At 39.9% G+C, this 19,068-nt stretch overlaps 1 protein-coding gene across 8 annotated transcripts in view; it reads left to right on the top strand.

Annotated features, from left to right (window-relative positions):
* LOC140733634 (intersectin-2-like) overlaps positions 1-19,068 on the top strand; it is a 216,579-nt gene that overhangs the window by 170,179 nt on the left and 27,332 nt on the right. For all 8 annotated transcript variants that reach the window (XM_073057231.1, XM_073057229.1, XM_073057233.1 and 5 more), the window contains 6 exons: positions 1,541-1,647; positions 7,052-7,235; positions 10,842-10,940; positions 11,972-12,139; positions 14,998-15,213; positions 16,018-16,139. In XM_073057231.1, coding sequence (XP_072913332.1) covers positions 1,541-1,647; positions 7,052-7,235; positions 10,842-10,940; positions 11,972-12,139; positions 14,998-15,213; positions 16,018-16,139 — 896 coding nt within the window. The remainder of the gene's footprint in view (positions 1-1,540; positions 1,648-7,051; positions 7,236-10,841; positions 10,941-11,971; positions 12,140-14,997; positions 15,214-16,017; positions 16,140-19,068) is intronic.

Raw genomic sequence — 19,068 nt, 5'->3', positions numbered from 1 at the left:
ATCAGATATTTTCTAGGTACCATTTTTAGTGGAAAGACGTTCCCACTTTTCTATAGTCTAGGGCCAGAGGGCACAGCCTCAGGACACAAGGGCATCATCCCTTTGGATTATGTGGAATTCATTGGCTGTGGAGGCCAAGTCATCGGATATATTTAAAGTTGAGGTTAATAGGTCCTTAGTTGAGAGAGATAATAAATCAACCATTATATAGTGGTGGAGCAGACTCAATGGGCCAAGTGGCCTAATTCTGCTTATGGTCCTATGGACAGAAGAATGGAAAATTTAGCAAATTAGCACTCCAGTTCTCAATAGAGCTCATCAGGAAGCATACACTGTTGGCTGGTGAAGCAGCATTTGTTGGAAGAGAAACAGTTAATATTTCAGCTCTGGGACACTTTACCAGAATTGGGATCGAGAGATTAAATAAGATCATCTTAATTTAATCTATAATTTTATTTATTTTATTCTTCCCAGTTCTGACAGGAGGTTTCGGACCTAAAGTATCAGTTCTTCTTTATTCTGCAGACAGCCTAACCTACTGAGTGGTTTCCAGTATTTTCTGGGTTTATTTTAGATGTACTGTATCTGTAGTTAATTTTAATTTTCATTCACTGATAGGTGATGAAAGTCAAAAACAGAGATTTCTCATGATAAAAAACCATTCATTAGACCAGGAGTTCCCAACCTTTTTTATGGCATGGGCTGAACTGCAGTTCAAACTCGACTCTTTCAGTTTTAGGTTTTTATATTCTGTGTTTCCACCTGTCCTTTCTTATTGTCGTTTGCGTGATTTGTCAGTTTTTTGCATTGGTTCTTGTTGCTGTTTGTGTGATTTAGTTTTTCATGCATGGTTGGGAAGGGTAGCTGTTTTTCTTTGAAAGGCTTCCATGGTTTTCTTTGTTTTGTGACTGTCTGGAGAAGACAACTCTCAGAGTTGTATACTGTATATATACTTTGATAATTAATGTACCTTGATCCTTAAACTTAGAACTATTAAGTAAGGGTTTTGTTGGCCCCAGGTTGGGAACCCCTGAATTAGAGCAATTAAACAGAGAAATGAATTTGAAACTTTAGTATCCTGTATTATTATTATTTTCTGAGCACCACACTGGACAAGTGTTTTTTATGCAGATGCACAAATTAATTTAATTATGTCTTGAAATTACTTTTTTGGAGTAGAAAGGATGGCAGAAGTGGAATTTATTTTCTACAGAGAGCAATGAAGAATTGCAGGATGGAATAAAATATTGGAGGTTAAAGTCCTTTGCAGGCACACTTGAATTGTGTTGTGTTCTTACATAACACACAAAATGTTGGAGGAACTCAGCAGGTCAGGCAGCATCAATGGAAATGAATAAACAATCTGTTGTTTCAGGCTGAGACCCTTCATCAGTCTTGGCCTGAAACATCAACTGTTTATTCGTTTCTGTAGATGCTGCTTAACCTACTGAGTTCCTCTAGCATTTTACGTGTTTTGCCTTGGATTTCCAGCATCTGCAGATTTTCTCGGGTTTGTGTTCTTATGTATTTTATTTTTCAGGTTTTTGAGAAACCAATGGCAGAAACCAAGCTTCTGACAGAGTCTGAGCTGCGAACCATTTTCGTGAACTGGAAAGAACTCATCATGTCGAACACCAAACTCTTGAAGTAAGTGTGCATGTTTTAGGACAGCTTGCCTTCTAGTGGTGGTATTCTTCACAGTGTAGTTGCCAACATTTTGCTATTTATAATCTCAATAGCCAGCAACTGCCACTGAGATTGTAAATAAAATGAAGTTTGTTATCACTTCAATTCCTAACGCTGCCTGTAAGGAGTTTGTGTGTTGTGTGTTCTCCCCGTGACTGCGTCAGTTTCTTCCAGGTGCTCCGGTTTCCTCCCACAGTCAAAAGATGCACCAGTTGGTAGGTTAATTGGTCATTGTAAATTATCCCCAGCTTAGGCCAGGGTTATATAGGGGTTGCTGGGCGGGTCAGCTCGAAGGGCTGGAAGGGCCTATTCCATATTGTATCTCAATAACTAATGAATTGTAACATGTGGGAGTATCAAGGAACGGGGGGACCTTAGTGCACATATCCAAAAATCCCTTAGGGCAGGGGTGTCAAACTCATTTTAGGTCACAGGCCGGATTGAGCAAAATGCAGCTTCATGCGGGCCGGATCAGTCGGACGCGTGCAAACGCAGCTTTCGTTGCCTCCGTTTTTTAAGCCTGCTCTCATGTGTCTCAGTCTCTGCTATAACTACAAAGTGTTTCACTTTACAAATTCCGTTTCTTATGAAGAAGACTGCCGAATAAACACTAAAAACCCTGAAAACCTGGTACCTGAATAAACTCAGCATTAGCCATATCATACGCCATAGGCGCTTCGATTACTGGGGCCAGCTTTAATAGTAATTAGATATTATCTCGCAGGCCAAAGATAATTCCACCGCGGGCCGGATTTGGCCCGCGGGCCTTGAGTTTGACATATATGCCTTAGGATAAACAACACAGGTAGATTAGGTGATAAAAACGATATTAAAGATATTTGCTTTCATTAGCGGGGGACATAAAACACAAGAGCAGAAAGGGTACAACTTTATTAATCTTTGAAGTATTCTGTATAATTCTGGTCACTACACTTCACGATGAATGTGGTAACAGTAGAAAGAGTGCAAAAAGATTCACCAGAAAGTTGCTGGGAATGGAGGGCTGATACTTTTAATATCAGTTAAAAGTACTCTGATAGCTCGAGTTTCTTCTCACTGAAATGTTGGTGCTAAGGGACAACCTAAAAGACGTTTATAACATGATGAGAGGCATCAATAGCGTAGATGCTCAAGAGTCTTTTCCCCTGGGCAGGGGCATGTTGCAATTGAAATTGGTTTATTATCATCACGTGTATCAAGATATAATGAAAAGCTTGTCTTCCATACTATTCATACAGATTAATTCATACTCAGTGCAGTTGGGGTTGTACAAGGATAAACAATAACAGAATGCAGAATAAAGTGTAACAGCTACAGAGGAAGAGCAGTGCAGGTAAACATTAAGGTTCAAGTTCATTACAAGGTAGATACTGAAGTCAACAGTCCATCTTATCATATGCGGGAAGCATTATAACAGTGGGGCAGAAGCTGTCCTTGAGCCTGGTGGTATGCTGCAGGCTGCCTTCTGCATATAGAACTAGTAGGCATATGCTTAATGGAAGGAGGGGATTCAGAAAGGAGTTGAGGAAGAATATTTTCACCCAAAAGATAGTTGGTCTGGAATCTGTTGCCAGTGAGAAAAAACCTCACCCCATCTTAAAAGTTTCTTCCCCCAAGCAATTAATCTGATCGACCATTCTAGTTAGCCACCCCACCCAATCTTTCCATCTGTTACCTCAGACACTACACTGCACTGTAAACACTTGAAGCCACTTACCGTTAATGCTGTATACACACTGGTATTTGTGCACATTTTATCCATATTCTTCCTTTAACCCCTAACTTTATTTTTATATAATCCTTTATTCTTTATAATTGTTAAGTGTTTTTTTGTTGCATGTCGTGCCAATCACCATGGCAAATGCCCACTATATGGTGAATAAAGTTGAACCTTGGACCTAGTTGAGCTTCTATTCATTAGTGACTGCCGGGACATTGGTGTGCTATGTGGTGATAGAGACCGGTTCAATGTCAAGGGCAGGTGCTTTAACTCTCCGAGCACTAATGTAGCTTAACTGTTTTTTGCCACTTCTCAGCCATTTATAAATTTTGTCTATGTCTTGCTGTAAGCAGGCATAGACTGCCTCATTTTCTGAGAGGCTGCAACTAGAATTGGACATTGTACAATAATGTGGGAAGACTGGGCAAGAGCAGAACATGGACGTGATCTCAAAATGCTGGATGTGCTGAGAGAGATTCAAAGATTGTGGAGTTTAACCTCAACATGAATTCAGCTCTGTTGCAGAGTTGCATAGGAACATTCCTTTAGTCAATTCATAACAAGACCAGCATTTATTGTCCATTCCTCCTTGCCCTTGAACCAAATGGCTCGCCAGGACATTTACGAGGTGAGCTAATGTGATCTCAAGTCACGTAGGTCAGAACAAGTAAAGATTCCAGACTCTGACAGGGAGTGAAGTAGATGTGGATGATTGTGGCATTCTAAGTTTCAAGGCCACCAGTACTATAATACTACGCATAAGTCGTAGGCACATACCAAGTGTGCCTAAGGGTTTGCCCAGTACTGTAGTAATTTTATGTACTGCACTGCACTGCAGTTGCAAAAACAAAACAAATTTCATGACATTTGTGAGCCATGATAAATCTGATTCTGATATGGGTTTCTGTTATGGGCTGAGAATGGAAAAGGGGGGGGGGGCAGTGAGAGGGGAATCATGGTGGGGTAAAGGGGAAGGGATTGAGAGAAACATTCTAAAACGATCAATAAAACAATTGTCTGGAATCAAATGACCTTGCCTGGTGTCTCAGGGCTGAGTGTGTGTGTACCTGTGCCACCCCCACCCGGGCACACCTACTCCCAGACCCCTCCTGCAGCACTCCACCCTCCCCATTCCCAGCATCCTTTAAATTGCATTGAATTGACTTTATTACTTACATCCTTCATATACATGAGGAGTAAAAATCTTTATGTTGTGTCTCTGTCTAAATGTGCAATAATAAGTTTTATGTACAACAGGATAGTCAATATAACATAGGAATACAGTTTTGTCAGCATGAATTAATCAGTCTGATGGCCTGGTGGAAGAAGCTGTCCGGGAGCCTGTTGGTCCTGGCTTTTATGCTGCGGTACCACTTCCCAGATGGTGCAGCTGGAACAGTTTGTGTTTGGGGTGACTTGGGTCTCCAATGATCCTTCGGACCCTTTTTACACACCTGTCTTTGTGAATGTCCTGAATCATGGAAAGTTCACATCTACAGATGCACTGGTCTGTCCGCACCACTCTCTGCAGAGTCCTGTGATTAAGGGAGGTACAGTTCCCATACCAGGCAGTGAGGCAGCCAGTCAGGATGCTCTCAATTGTGCCCCTGTAGAAAGTTCTTTGAATTTGGGGGCCCATACCAAACCTCTTCAACCATCTGGAGATGAAAGAGATGCTGTTGTGCCTTTTTCACCACACAGCCGTTATGTACAGACCACGTGAGATCCTCAGTGATGTTTATGCTGAGAAACTTAAAGCTGTTCACCCTCTCAACCCGAATAGTGAGGTCAGCTGAGAAGGTCTCTCTTCCTGCCATCATGGACATTTACACTACACGCTGCATCCGCAAAGCAAACAGCATTATAAAGGACCCCACGCACCCCTCATACAAACTCTTCTCCCTCCTGCCGTCTGGGAAAAGGCACTGAAGCATTCGGGCTCTCACGACCAGACTATGTAACAGTTTCTTCCCCCAGGCTATCAGTCTCCTCAATACCCAGAGCCTGGACTGACACCTTACTGCCCTAGTGTTCTGTTTATTATTTATTGTAATGCCTGCACTGTTTTGTGCACTTTATACAGTCCTGGGTAGGTCTGTAGTCTAGTGTAGTTGTTTTTTTTTTTCTCTGTGTTGCTTTTTACGTAGTTCAGTCTAGTTTTTGTACTGTGTCATGTAACACCATGGTCCTGAAAACCATTGTCTCATTTTTACTGTGTACTGTACCAGCAGTTATGATCGAAATGACAATAAAAGTGACTTGACTTGACTTGAGCCATTGATTTCAATACGCGTTAGCCTGTCTCCATTCCTCCTGTAGTCCACAATCAGCGCCTTCGTTTTTGCGACATTGAGAGAAAGGTTGTTTTCTTGACACCACTGTGTCAGGGTGATGACTTCTTCTCTGTAGGCTGTCTCATTATTATTTGAGATTAGGCCATTCAGTGTGGTGTCGTCAGCAAATTTAATTAGCAGATTGGAGCTGTGGGTGATGACACAGTCATGGGTATACAGAGAGTAAAAGAGGGGGCTTAGGTCACAGCCCTGAGGGGCAACTGTGTTGAGGGTCAGAGGGGCAGAGATGAGGGAGCCCACTCTGACCCCCAGCCGGCGATCTGACAGGAAGTCCAGGATCCAGCTGCACAAGGCAGGGTGAAGGCCGAGGTCTCTGAGCTTCTTGTTGAGCCTGGAGGGAACTATGGTGGTGAATGCTGATCTGTAGTCCAAGAACAGCATTCTCACATAAGCTTCCCTCTTCTCCAGATGTGTAAGGACGGTGTGTAGAGCATCATCTGGTTATTGCGTCGTCTGTCAATCGATAAGCAAATTGTAGGGGGTCCAGTGTGGGTGATAGCAAGCTGCAGATGTTGCCGTTGACCAGCCTCTCAAAGCATTTGCTTATTATTGAGGTGAATGTGACAGGACACCAATTGTTCTGACATGTTACCTTAGTCTTTTTAGGAACAGGGATAATGGTGGATAATTTGAAGCAGGAGGGCACTCTGCACTGGGAGAGGGAGAGATTAAAATGTCTGTAAACACACCTGCCAGTTGCGCTGCGCACATTCTGAGTACCTGCCCTGGGATGCCGTCCAGTCCTGCAGCCTTGCGATGTTCACTTAATGGAAACACCTGCATACTTCAGCTCCCACCAGATTTGCAAACTTTCTCTCTGCTCCATGCACGCAGTACTGTCCAGAAGTCTTACGCACCCTAGCTATATACATGTGCCAGTAATCCTGATCCTTTTCCTTAGTTGAATATATTTAAATTCCGCAGGTACAATAATAAGATTTGAACATCTCGTGGTCCACAAATTAGGCATATAAATAACAAATCTAGTAATCTAATCATTGTGTATATCCCAATTTGTTTCACATTTTTCATGAATTTCTTTCAATTCAGACTTGTACAGCATAGATCTGTTATTAGTAAAAATTCAAGCTACTTCTGCATTTCTGAGATAGAAACTGACGAGGCAATAAGTAAACCAGGTAAACTTTGTCTTGTATTTCTGAAGCAAAGAACCCAGAAAACCAGGCCTTTGAATCAGCTATGCATTTGAGCAGCTTCTGGCTTGAATTCCTCAAAATATTGTCACTCAAGCACATTAGATTTATCTTTTGCAATTATCTTTTTTTTTTAGGGCTCTGCGTGTGAGGAAGAAGATTGTTGGGGAGAAAATGCCCGTGCAGATGATTGGAGATATCCTGACCACAGAACTGTCGCACATGCAGGCTTACATTCGGTTTTGTAGTTGCCAGCTGAATGGAGCATCTATACTTCAGCAGAAAACTGACGAAGAACCAGATTTTAAGGATTATCTAAAGGTAAGAAAGCTGCATATTTCATTTATTTCTTGAAAACATTTCTGAGTAACTACTATCGATAAATTTTGTAAGTCTGTTCCTTCTGTCATATCATTCAATGATAAGACATAAAATTAAATTTTGATCAAGTCTAAGAGAGAATTGAAATCCAGGGGTAATAGGCTTACTTTCCTGCTCAGAAAGGTGGACATCTGATGCACCTTCAAATCTGTTGGGATTGTCTACTGTATCTGGTGCTCCCAATGCAGTCTCTTCTACATTGGTGAGAGGTTGATGAAGATTGGGAAACCACTTTGTTGAGCACCTTTGCTTCATCCACAGAAAGTAGGATTTCCCAATGGCTGACAGTTTTAATTCCAATTCCAACATTTCAGTCCATGGCCCTCCTCTACTGCCATGATGAAACCACTCTCAAGCCAGAGGAGCAGTACCTAATTCTTTCACCTCCAACCTGATGGCATGAACATCGGTTCCTCTAGCTTTCAGTAAATGTTTCCCCCTTCCTCTTCCTCCTCCTTCCATTCCCCACTCTGGCTGTGCTCTCACCTTTCCTCTCTACCTGCCTGTCACCTCCCGCAGTGCCCCTCCTCATGGACACTCTCCTCTGTTATTAGATTCCTTCCTCTCCAGCCCTTTACCTTTTCTACCTGTCACTTACCTGCTTCTTTCTTCCACTCACACCCACCTGGCTTCACCTATCACCTTCTAATTTGTACTCCTTCCATTTCCCTCACCACCTTATTTTGGCTTCTTCCACATGTCATAAGACGATACAACATGACAGCAGAATTTGGCAAGTCTGCTCTGACATTTCATCAGGACTAATCCTTTTTTTCCTCTCAATGCCATTCTCCTGCTTCTCCCTGGAACCTTTCATGGCCTGACTAATTCTCCACAACCTGGATCAACACGTTATGTGGAAGCGTGCACGCTTCAAGAGCTCCATCAAGCAATGCCAACTCAGGTCCACCTACGTTGGAACGGCTGTGGACAAAGATTGATTCAAACCTGGCTCCCAAACAGACAGACTCGCGTCTGCCCCTCCCAGGCCATGCCATATGAAACAACAATAACTCATCAAAATTCTATCAACCTCTGCCTTAAATGCACCCAGTTGCCTGGCCTCCACAGCTGCCTGTGTGCAACAAATTCCACCATCAAAGTTCCTCCTGCTCTCATAAATGGACGTCCCTCTATTGTGAGGCTGTGCCCTCTGATCCTAAACTCCCCTGCTGTAGGAAACATTTTCTCCATCTCCACTCTAGGCTATTCAACATTTGATAGGTTTTCCCTTCTTTCTTCTAAACTCCAGCAAGTAGAGGCCCCGAACCATCAACAGCTCCTTATAGGATAGCCATTTCATTCCCAGAATCATTCTTGTGAATCTCTCTGAGCCCTCTCCAATGTCAGCACATCCATTATTAGATAAGGAGCCCAAAACTGTTCACAACACTCTAAGTCAGGCCTCACCAGTGCCATATAATGCCTCAGCATTCCATCCTTGCTTTTATATTCTAGCCCTCTTCTCGAAATGAATGCTAACTTTGCATTTACCTTCCTTACCACCAACTCAACCTGCAAGTTTACCTTCAAGGAAGACTCCCAAGTCCCTTTGCACCTTGGATTTTTGAATTTTCTCCCCGTTAGAAAGTAACGTATGCTTTTATTCCCTTTGCCAAAGTGCATGACCATACACTTTCTGACTCTGTATTCTATTTGTCAGTGCTTTGTCCATTCTCCTAATCTAAGTCCTTCTGCAGCCTCTCTGCTTTCTCAACACTACCTTCTCTTCCAACAATCTTCATATGTCCACAAACTTGGCAACAAAGTATCAACTCCATCAACCAAATCATTGACATAAAACATAAAATGAATTGGTCCCAACACCAACCCCTGCAGAACACCACCAGTCATTGGCAGTAAACTGGAAAAGGCTTCCTTTATTCCCACTCTTTTCCTCCTGCCAGTCAACCCATCCTCTATCCATGCTAGTATCGTTCCTGTAATACCAGGCGCTCTTATCTTGGTAAGCAGCATCTTATCAAAGGTATTCTGAGAATCCAAGTATACAACATCTACTGGTTCTCCTTTATCTATCCTGCTTGTTATTTCTTCAAAGAATTCCAACAAATTTGTCAGGCAAGATTTTTCCTTAAGGAAACCATGCTGATTTTGGCCTACTTTATCAGGTGTCTCCAAGTATCCTGAGACCTCGTCCTTAACAATCAACTCCAACATCTCCCCTACCATTGAGCTCAGGCTAACTGGCCGGTAATTTCTTTCTTTTGCCTCTTTCCCTTCTTGAAGAGTGGAGTGACATTTGCAATTTTCCAGTTCTCCAGAAACATATCTTGTGATTCTTGATGGATCATTACTATTGCCTCCACAATCTCTTCAACCACCTCTTTCAGAACCCCAGGGTGTAGTCTTTCTGGTCCAGGTGACTTATCTACCTTCAGACCTTTCAGCCTCCCAAGCACCTTTCCCTTAGTAATAGCAACTACACTCATTTCTGCCTCCTGACATTCTTGAACTTTTGGCATTCTGCTAGTCTTCTACAGTGAAGACACAAGCAAAATGCTTACTCAGTTTGTACACCATTTTCTTGTCCCACATTACTACCTCTCCAGCGTCATTTTCCAGCTGTCTGATTTCTACTCTTGCTTCTCTTTTTTACTCGTTATATATCTGAAAAAACCTGGTATCTTTTTTGATATTGTCGGTTAGCTTACCTTCATATTTCATCTTTTCCCTCCTTATGGCTTTTTTTCAATTTGCTTTCTGTTCTTTAAAAGCTTTGCAATCCTCTACCTTGACACTGATGCTTGCTCTATTATATGGCCCTCTCTTTTGCTTTTATGTTAGATTTGACTTCTTTTGTCAGCCACAGTTGTGTCATCCTGCCTTTAAGCTACTGCTTCTTTGGGAGGCATTTATCCTGTGCCTTCTGAATTGCTCCCAGAAACTCCAGCCACTGCTGTTCTGTCATCATCCCTGCTTATGTCCCTTCCTTTCCAGTTCTGATGAAGGGCCTCAGCCCAAGAAAATCAGCTGTGTTTTCATTTCCATAGATGCTGACTGACCTGCTGAGTTCCTCCAGCATTTTGTGTGTGTTTCTGCAGTATTTTTTTGATGCAATTGTTTGGTGTCCTAGTCGTAAAATGAAGGTCCTCAATTAAATTGCAATTATATCTGTTTCCCCTCTTAGTTTCCAGATGAATAGTAATTTTTAAGGTATTTGGTTAGAGTTTCATTTATCAGATTAGACCATAAATTATTGGAGCAGAAGTAGGCCATTTGGCCCATCAAGTTTGCTGCAGCATTTCATCATGGCTGATCTATTTCCCTCTATAACCAATTTTTAGCAATGTCTTCTGCCCAGTATGCAAAAATCTTGATGGAACAATGGGTATTTTCTTAACAAGCATTTCCCTTTGCAAGTTCAAATTCAAATCAATAATAAGCAAATGTAAAAGTAGGCCAGCAAGATTTAGATTTTATTTTATTGTTCAAAAATTGTGATATCTATGTTATGTTATTGGCCATATGCAATATATTTGCTTCACTAATTATTTTCAGTGATGGCTTCACATTTCTTGTCCACAGAAATTGGCTTCTGACCCTCGATGTAAAGGGATGCCTCTTTCCAGTTTCTTACTAAAGCCAATGCAGAGAATTACACGTTATCCACTTATTATTAAAAATGTAAGTGAAATTTTACTTGTGTTACTTGTAGTGCAGCACATAATGGGGAGTCATAAAGACTTGGAAGAATCCCATTTGGTCCACGCTGCATTCTGATCAGCACTCCAGTCAGTCCCATTCCCAATTCCATGATACTTCAGGATTATTTTTCCCATCCAGTTCAATTTGTTTTTAAAATTGTCAATTGTCTAAGTCCTACGCAACTCAAGCGTTTTTAAGATTTATCCAAAGAAGATTTACATTATGATATATGAGATATCACATAATAAATTAACATGTAAAAGACATTTTACATTAATTTTATTACAAATGTATTGTTCAAGGGGGCCATTCTCACTGAAGCTTATTCTAACAAACTTCTTTGGAGAATTTTAATGAAAAGTTACTTCTGAAAAAAAATTATTCTTTTGCTGTATGGAGGACTTAACTTTCTAAGATATTAAGCAATAAAACTTGATGCAAGGCATGTTTGGTGATAAACTCAATGCTGCCAAAAAATAACAAATATGCAAAATGCTGATTCATTTGAGGATGTCGCACAAAACTTTCAAAATGCACAAATGCTGGCATATCCCATGTGTTTATTGGAGTAGTTGGTGGTCACCTCATGGACAGTGATTGATTTTAATGTTAAAATGAACTTAAATCTACACACGTGACTGTTACTGATTCCAGTTATTGATAATTTAAATTGATTTGTATTTACAGTTTCCAACTTTGTGTATTTTGTTAGATTATTTTTAATAACTAAATACCAGCTTTGCCAACCATTAAGTCCCAAAGGGAACCAAAAATAACAGCTAAAAATGATTGAAGTGCTGGTAATCTGCCAGAGGATATTTACCAATATTTACTAGTTTTTGCACACAAAAATGAAATTTATTTGTATAAAAATCATTTAACTATGATATCAGATATAATGCTGTGCAATAATTATTTGCAGAATAAATGGTATCTTTTCAGTTAATATATTCACAGCAAATTCTGTAATCTTTACTAATTCTTATTGATAATTCATTTCATAACTGTAGATTTTGGAAAACACTCCAGAGGTCCATGCAGACCATAGCCATTTAAAGTTAGCATTGGACCGTGCAGAGGAGCTGTGTTCCCAAGTAAATGAAGGTGTGCGTGAGAAGGAAAACTCTGACCGGCTAGAATGGATTCAGTCACACGTTCAGTGTGACGGGCTAGCAGAGGTGAGATATTTGAGTTGGTCTGGTTTACAAATAAATTATACTGTATCCTTCTTGATAAGCTGCTCGGAATTTGAGGTTATTCAGTATTAATGATAACTGGAAAATGCATTCATTTAAAATATTTTTCAGATTAATTAGAAAGGTGTGCTTCCAAGTAATTCCTATTGCAAAGTTCTGCACTTGAAGTTATGTTTTAACAAACAAGAAGATTTGGTTCTTACCTGTTTAACAACCCAAAAACTACATTTTAATTGTATTCTTTTAAGAAAATGTTGATTAAACTCTCATTGTTGTTCTCTCAGTACAGTTTAATGTTCGCCACTGTGAGTGCAGCCCAGAAGGCTCCTGCACACCTAAACTTCTGCTTTGCCCACAAAGATTTAGAAATGTCCAATTATTTTGGCAATGTCTCTGATACGTAGCCTATCACTAGTTCTTTTGTATGTACCAGGATAATTTCAGATTACTGATATTCAGTGTCTACAGTCTTGGAGCCATTCCTGACCTATGGACTTCATATAAGATTAAATGTCAGACAAGGTCTCAGCAATGAAATTTACTATTTTATTGTTACTTCTGTTTAATATACAAAGGAAATTAATGCTAGAACCTATGATTAGATAGATCTGAAAAGTGTAGAGTACCCCAGAGAAAGAAGGGATAAGTTCACATTTCAGGTTCTGTGGCGGGCTTTTTTGATCTGTGATTTTTATAATTTCCTTAAATATATGTTTGGGTAAATCATTCATCACGAATATTATTCTCATGTTCAATGTTCTGTTTGGATTTGTTCATAGCAAAAATGATTAAGAAATATAAGAGCTGTAAATACAGGTTGTATTTTCAATGTGAAATGTTATCAGAGTAGAGTCCACCCAAGACATGAATTATTCACTCCCCTTTCCAACTGTTTTATCTCCACAATTTTCTATATGTGTTCATTGTTTGTAGAAATTCATTTATTTCAGTTGTGCTGTCCAAAATAATTATTTTATGATCGAATCAAAGCAGCCTTAGACAGAACTTAGTAAGAACAGTGGCATATCACTACTTCAGTTTTGTAGTTAAGTTTGCAGATGTGACTAAGGTTGGAAGAGTACAGAGAAAATTTACAAGGAAATTGCTGGGTCTAGAGGACCTGAGTTATAAGGAAAGATTGAATAGGCTAGGACTTTATTCCTTGGAACGAGGGAGATTGAGAGGAGATTTGATAGAGGTATATAAAATTATGAGGGGTATAGATAGAGTAAATGCAAGCAGGCTTTTTCACTGAGGCTGGGTGAGACTGCAACTAGCGGTCATGGGTTAAGGGTGAAAGGTGAAAAGTTGAAAGGGAACTTGAGGGAAATTCTTCATTTAGAGGGTCATGAGTATGTGGAATGAGCTGCCAGCACAAGTGGTGCATGAGAGCTTGATTTCAAACTTTAAGAGAAATTTAGATAGGTACATGGATGGTAGGGATATGGTCCCCATGCAGGTTGACAGGAGTAAGCAGTTTAAATGGTTCAGCACAGACCAGATGGTCTGACGGGCCTGTTTCTGTGCTGTACTTTTCAATTACTCTGTATAGAAATTACAACTGTACCTTGGTAGTCTAAGTCTGAAGCAAACACTTCGTTGGGGTTAAATCTTCAGTATTAAATTTGATCTGTAGATTCTACCTGTGAAATCTAATTAAAATTCAAAGTAGATATCAGACTGCATTAAAAATGAATAGTGGTACATCCATTCCAACATAACCTTTTGGCTTTTTAAATGTTAAAGTTAATGAACATGAGTTTAACACAGATTTTAATAAGGGAGCAAAACCCAGTCAGTATTTAGGGATGGAAATCTTAGAGATTCTGCAGTGGATATGAAGAGGCACAGGGAGTGTTTTCCATTGATGTTAACGAAGGAGATCTGCTATGATAGAGCTGGTTATTTTACAAAGTCCACCTTATTGCTGATTAATTTAAAGGAATATTTAAAATATTTCCCAAGCTCTTTTTAGATATTCTAATTGTTTAAGATTCAGTTCAACATTTTAAAAGTTTTTTTCAAAGTCTTTTGTTTTAATTCTTTTTATATTTCTGAATATTTTTAAAAACTTTAAACTAAAATGAGTTAATAACTTTGCTTGCGAATGTGTGGTTGCCTTTTTTTTTCTTTGGATTTGTGGACAAGACTGGCTCTTACAATGACATCACATCATCATGTGTTGGAGAAAACATTCAGCCTTTATTTCGTGTTTCTGCTGGGGGAGTTGTTAAATGTTCATTATCAGCAGCAGTGAGTAAATTTGGCTTGGTGACTGCAAAAGCCAGGCAACGATTTTCCAGAAAAGCAGGTCTTATCTTTTATATGCGGCTATCACTTCAATTTTCAAAAATCTGTAAGGGCTTCCACAAGTCAATTCCCACTGCTATCTTTGCAATCCTGTCCATTACAGCCGGGATGAGGGGGTGAGGTGTTGGCAATTGCACCAGCCTTTCTGCTCTATAGTTATATGAATAAACAATAAACCTGTATGCAGTAACTCCTTGAACAAAAGGTCAAAAGAGGATAGCATTTAAAGATAGTATGAATAGGTTGAATCAATAGACACTTTGATTTCTTTCTAGAGAGGGAGAGTGGTTGAGAAGATGGGTAAGTCAGCTGATGTTAAAATGTGTCAGACTAAAAGAGAAAGAAGTACAATATCAGACTCCTAAAAGTTAGATCTGGATATTTAAGTGGACTAAGTATTTAGTTAGTCCGTCATTCCAACATGGACATTCTCTGTGGAAAGCTGCTGAACGACTCTGAATCTCAAATCTACTGTTTTGATTTACCTGTGATTTGTTAATGATTTTTTTTTGTATGTGCTTCCTTTGTAGCACATTACTTTTAACTCCATAACAAATTGTTTGGGACCACGGAAGCTGCTGCACAGCGGAAAGCTTTACAAAGCGAAGAGCAACAAAGAGTTATATGGCTTCCTTTTCAATGATTTCCTGCTGCTCACCTACATTGCAAAGCAGTCATTTATTTCATCGGGCTCTGAGAAACTATTCAGCTCCAAGTGTCATTCACAGTTTAAAATGTACAAAACGGTAGGTGCAATGCAACCAAAGTAACTTGAAAGTGAATGTTACCTATATAGTATGCAATTTAGAATATAAGCAATGCTTATGTTTCCCATGCCCCTACATCATCTTCCCCCTCCTCCCCCTTACCGTCTTGCAATCTTCCCTTCTTTCCCAACAACATTGTCTCCAGGTATTTGCATTTGTTGTGTGCCTTTAGCATAGTGAAACATCCCAAGCCTCCAGGCGGTGCTACTAAACAGAATCCAACACTGAAGCACATGCAGAAGGCCGAATGTTCGGTCAACACACGAGGTTTAGAGCATCTTAGATGAGGGAAGGGAATTGGAGAACTGGGGAGGTTTATGGAGGGAATTCGAAATGACAACCACAAGCAGAGGAGCAAATTTTATGGAGGTTTTAATAAATATATTGAATGTATTGGTTATGATGGTGTTTGTGAGAAAATTACTGGAAGGGTCAAATTGTGTTTAACTGTAAAAACCTCTGGACAAGTAGATGAATGCTTTACAATAGTCTTTTGTGTCTAGACGTGCTCCTTATTTTCTTTATTACCGTTTTCATTCAGGTGAACAATTCTGAGTGATCTTGCACATTGGCAGTCTCTAGAATGAGTGAGATGAGAGACAAACGATCAAAACAGTTTTAGATGAGACTCTTTAATTTCTTGAGCAGGCTCTGATCATAAATGTGTGGCAGAGCCAATTGATTCATTTTACCTCAGCAAGTGGAACCTCCCTTGAGTGTATACAGGCACGATTGTTAACTCCAACCTAATGCCCAGAATCCATTCTTTTCTGATTCCTTCAGCCTATTTTCTTGAATGAAGTTCTTGTGAAACTACCGACTGATCCATCAAGTGATGATCCAGTCTTCCATATTTCGCACATTGATAGGGTGTACACACTCAGAGTGGAATCTTTAAATGAGAGGTGAGTTACCAATCTGGCAAACATTATGTCTTATATTATTGTTGCCATGTTGTTCGTGGGTCTAAATAAATGAAGCAGCGCAAAAAAGATTTTCAAAGTGAGTATGACGAATGTGAAACTAATTTTAATGAAATGTTCCATTTATTTGAATTAGTTCTTGTTTAAGAAAACTCATTGGTGAAGATGATGTAAAGTGATTTAAAGATATTACTGAACTTCCAATATTAACTCTCATGCTGGGGTGTTATAGAGCACAAAAGAAACCTCAAGCCTAATTTCAGAATTTTCCTTGTAGTCCATTTGACTGAAAATAGAACAACATTTTAAGATATCTGGAGAAGATGTATCTCAGGGCTGTATACTTTGATAATAAATGAACCTTTGAAACATCTAAGCACAAACTACAATCACAATTGTTTTCTTACAAAAACAGTTGTATCTGAGCTCAATCAAACAGCCTTTTAGGCCAAGCTTTGCACTTGCTCCTAATTATAAATTTCATTCTGTTGAAATATAATGAACAGACCTGAATCCAATAACCCCTAGTTAACGTGGTGCAATTTTACTATTTACTATTTCCAGAAGCTGAGACGTGTTTTTAGCTTTGTCACACAGAACAAGAAAATTTCCCCACTCTCCAACAGAATTGGATTTTGTGAGCGGTTTTCAAAATAAGATTTTAATTAAAATGTGTATATTGGTTTTTAATCACAAGTTAATCTACCTTGTTATAATTCACTAAGTTTATATTTTTCCTGCCTCTCAGAACAGCAGAGCTTTGCTTTGTTTTATACCATTCTTACACAGCTTGGTGAGGTGACAAAATGCATCACACAGGAAAATATGGAGCCTTTATTCTATGTCTAAATCTGTAAATTAAAAAGATAGTACCGTAGATTCCGGACTACAGAGCGCACCTGATTATTAGCCGCAGGCTCTAATTTTAGAAATAAAATCAATTTTTTAATTGTAAAGGCCGCACCGGATTTTAGGCCGCACCGCTACTTTTAAATATACATACGTATCGGTAACACAAATTACGTTGCATATACTTTTTTACTGAACAGCACGAACAACATTCCAATATCTCCTAGCGACTGGTAAAAATATATATATTGCAGCCTACCAGGAAAAGTTATTGATCGACTTTAACTTAAAAGCAGCGTTTTCGATCGGGTCTAATCGGGTCTGACGCTTGCGCAATGCGATCGGGTCTAATCGGGTCTGACGCTTGCGCATTGCGATCGGGTCTAATCGGGTCTGACACGCTTGCGCAATGCGATCGGGTCTAATCGGGTCTGACGCTTGCGCATTGCGATCGGGTCTAATCGGGTCTGACACGCTTGCGCAATGCGATCGGGTCTAATCGGGTCTGACGCTTGCGCATTGCGATCGGGTCTAATCGGGTCTGACACGCTTGCGCAATGCGATCGGGTCTAATCGGGTCTGACGCGCTTGCGCAATGCGCTCGGGTCTAATCGGGTCTGACGCTTGCGCATTGCGATCGGGTCTAATCGGGTCTGACGCTTGCGCAATGCGCTCGGGTCTAATCGGGTCTGACGCTTGCGCATTGCGATCGGGTCTAATCGGGTCTGACACGCTTGCGCAATGCGATCGGGTCTAATCGGGTCTGACGCGCTTGCGCAATGCGCTCGGGTCTAATCGGGTCTGACGCTTGCGCATTGCGATCGGGTCTAATCGGGTCTGACGCTTGCGCAATGCGCTCGGGTCTAATCGGGTCTGACGCTTGCGCATTGCGATCGGGTCTAATCGGGTCTGACGCGCTCGGGTCTTGCTTCGAGTATTTTCCATGTTGATGAGGGTGAGTACAAATGACTGATTTACAATAATTTAATTGTGAAAGTGCGCTTGATTTATCGTACAATTTCATTGGACCTCTGTGAACTACTCATCAATTTTATTGGTCTACTGTTACGAGGCAAAATGTTTACGAGGCGGCATGAAAAAAAAACCATGTATTAGCCGCTCTGGATTATAGGCCGCAGAGTTCAAAGCTGTTCAAAATGTGGGAAAAAAGTAGCGGCTTATAATCCGGAATCTACGGTATTTAATTACAGCCTGTAAACATAGGTCTGCTTTCAGTCATGTTAAATAATGCAATTGCTAGAGTTAGTTACTTTGATCAGCTAGTTTCAGAACAGCTGAGATTGTAGATATTTTTATTAACTTTTCCAGGATTTAATATACTGGTTTAATGTTGAAAGATTTTATTTTATATTTTTGAAAGTCTTTGTGGGAAAGTAGTTTAAAACATATGAGGAAAAACTTTTAAGTAGATGCCATAATGAATGTGGATATTCTGTGCACTTTGTGCTGTAACTAGAGCTAATAGGAAAGGGTTGAGTCAGAATATCTGGGGAGCATGTTGGTAGGTGAAAATGAAAAATCAAACTAGAAGTTGACAGTAGCATTGAAACCAAATTGGATAAAGAGTGAGGAGAAATATTAGGAGGAAGTAGCATGAAGTAGAGGTGTGAAAATGAAAGCAAATATCAGTACAAATAGAGGCAGGCAGTTACACTGGAAAATCTGCATTAAATAATTTATTTTCCATTAACAAAAACAAGCGATAAATGGAAGCTGCAGTTTTTACTTTAGTATGCATTAGATCATTCTTTTTTCCCAATAGCCTCTTGGGATTTCCTCAAAAACAAAATATAAGTTGCACTTTGGCAGTGCTCTTGAATGATAGAAGAGGTGATTTATCCGAAATGATTTCTAATGTTTAGTCCATTACCCATGATTACTATTCTTTCCAAGTTATTATGGAAGGGGTTGCATTCCTTCAATTCAAAACAAGTGAAAATAGTTTGTATTGTTGAGTGGAACTTTGACAAACTTCTGTAGATGTATGATGGAGAATATACTGACTGGCTGCATCACAGCCTGGTTTGGAAACACCAATGCC

Source organism: Hemitrygon akajei, chromosome 9, assembly GCF_048418815.1.
Source record: "Hemitrygon akajei chromosome 9, sHemAka1.3, whole genome shotgun sequence".
In the NCBI taxonomy this organism is placed as follows: domain Eukaryota; kingdom Metazoa; phylum Chordata; class Chondrichthyes; order Myliobatiformes; family Dasyatidae; genus Hemitrygon; species Hemitrygon akajei.
The sequence above is the reverse complement of the archived record's forward strand: the minus strand, read 5'-3'. Positions and strand labels throughout refer to the sequence as shown.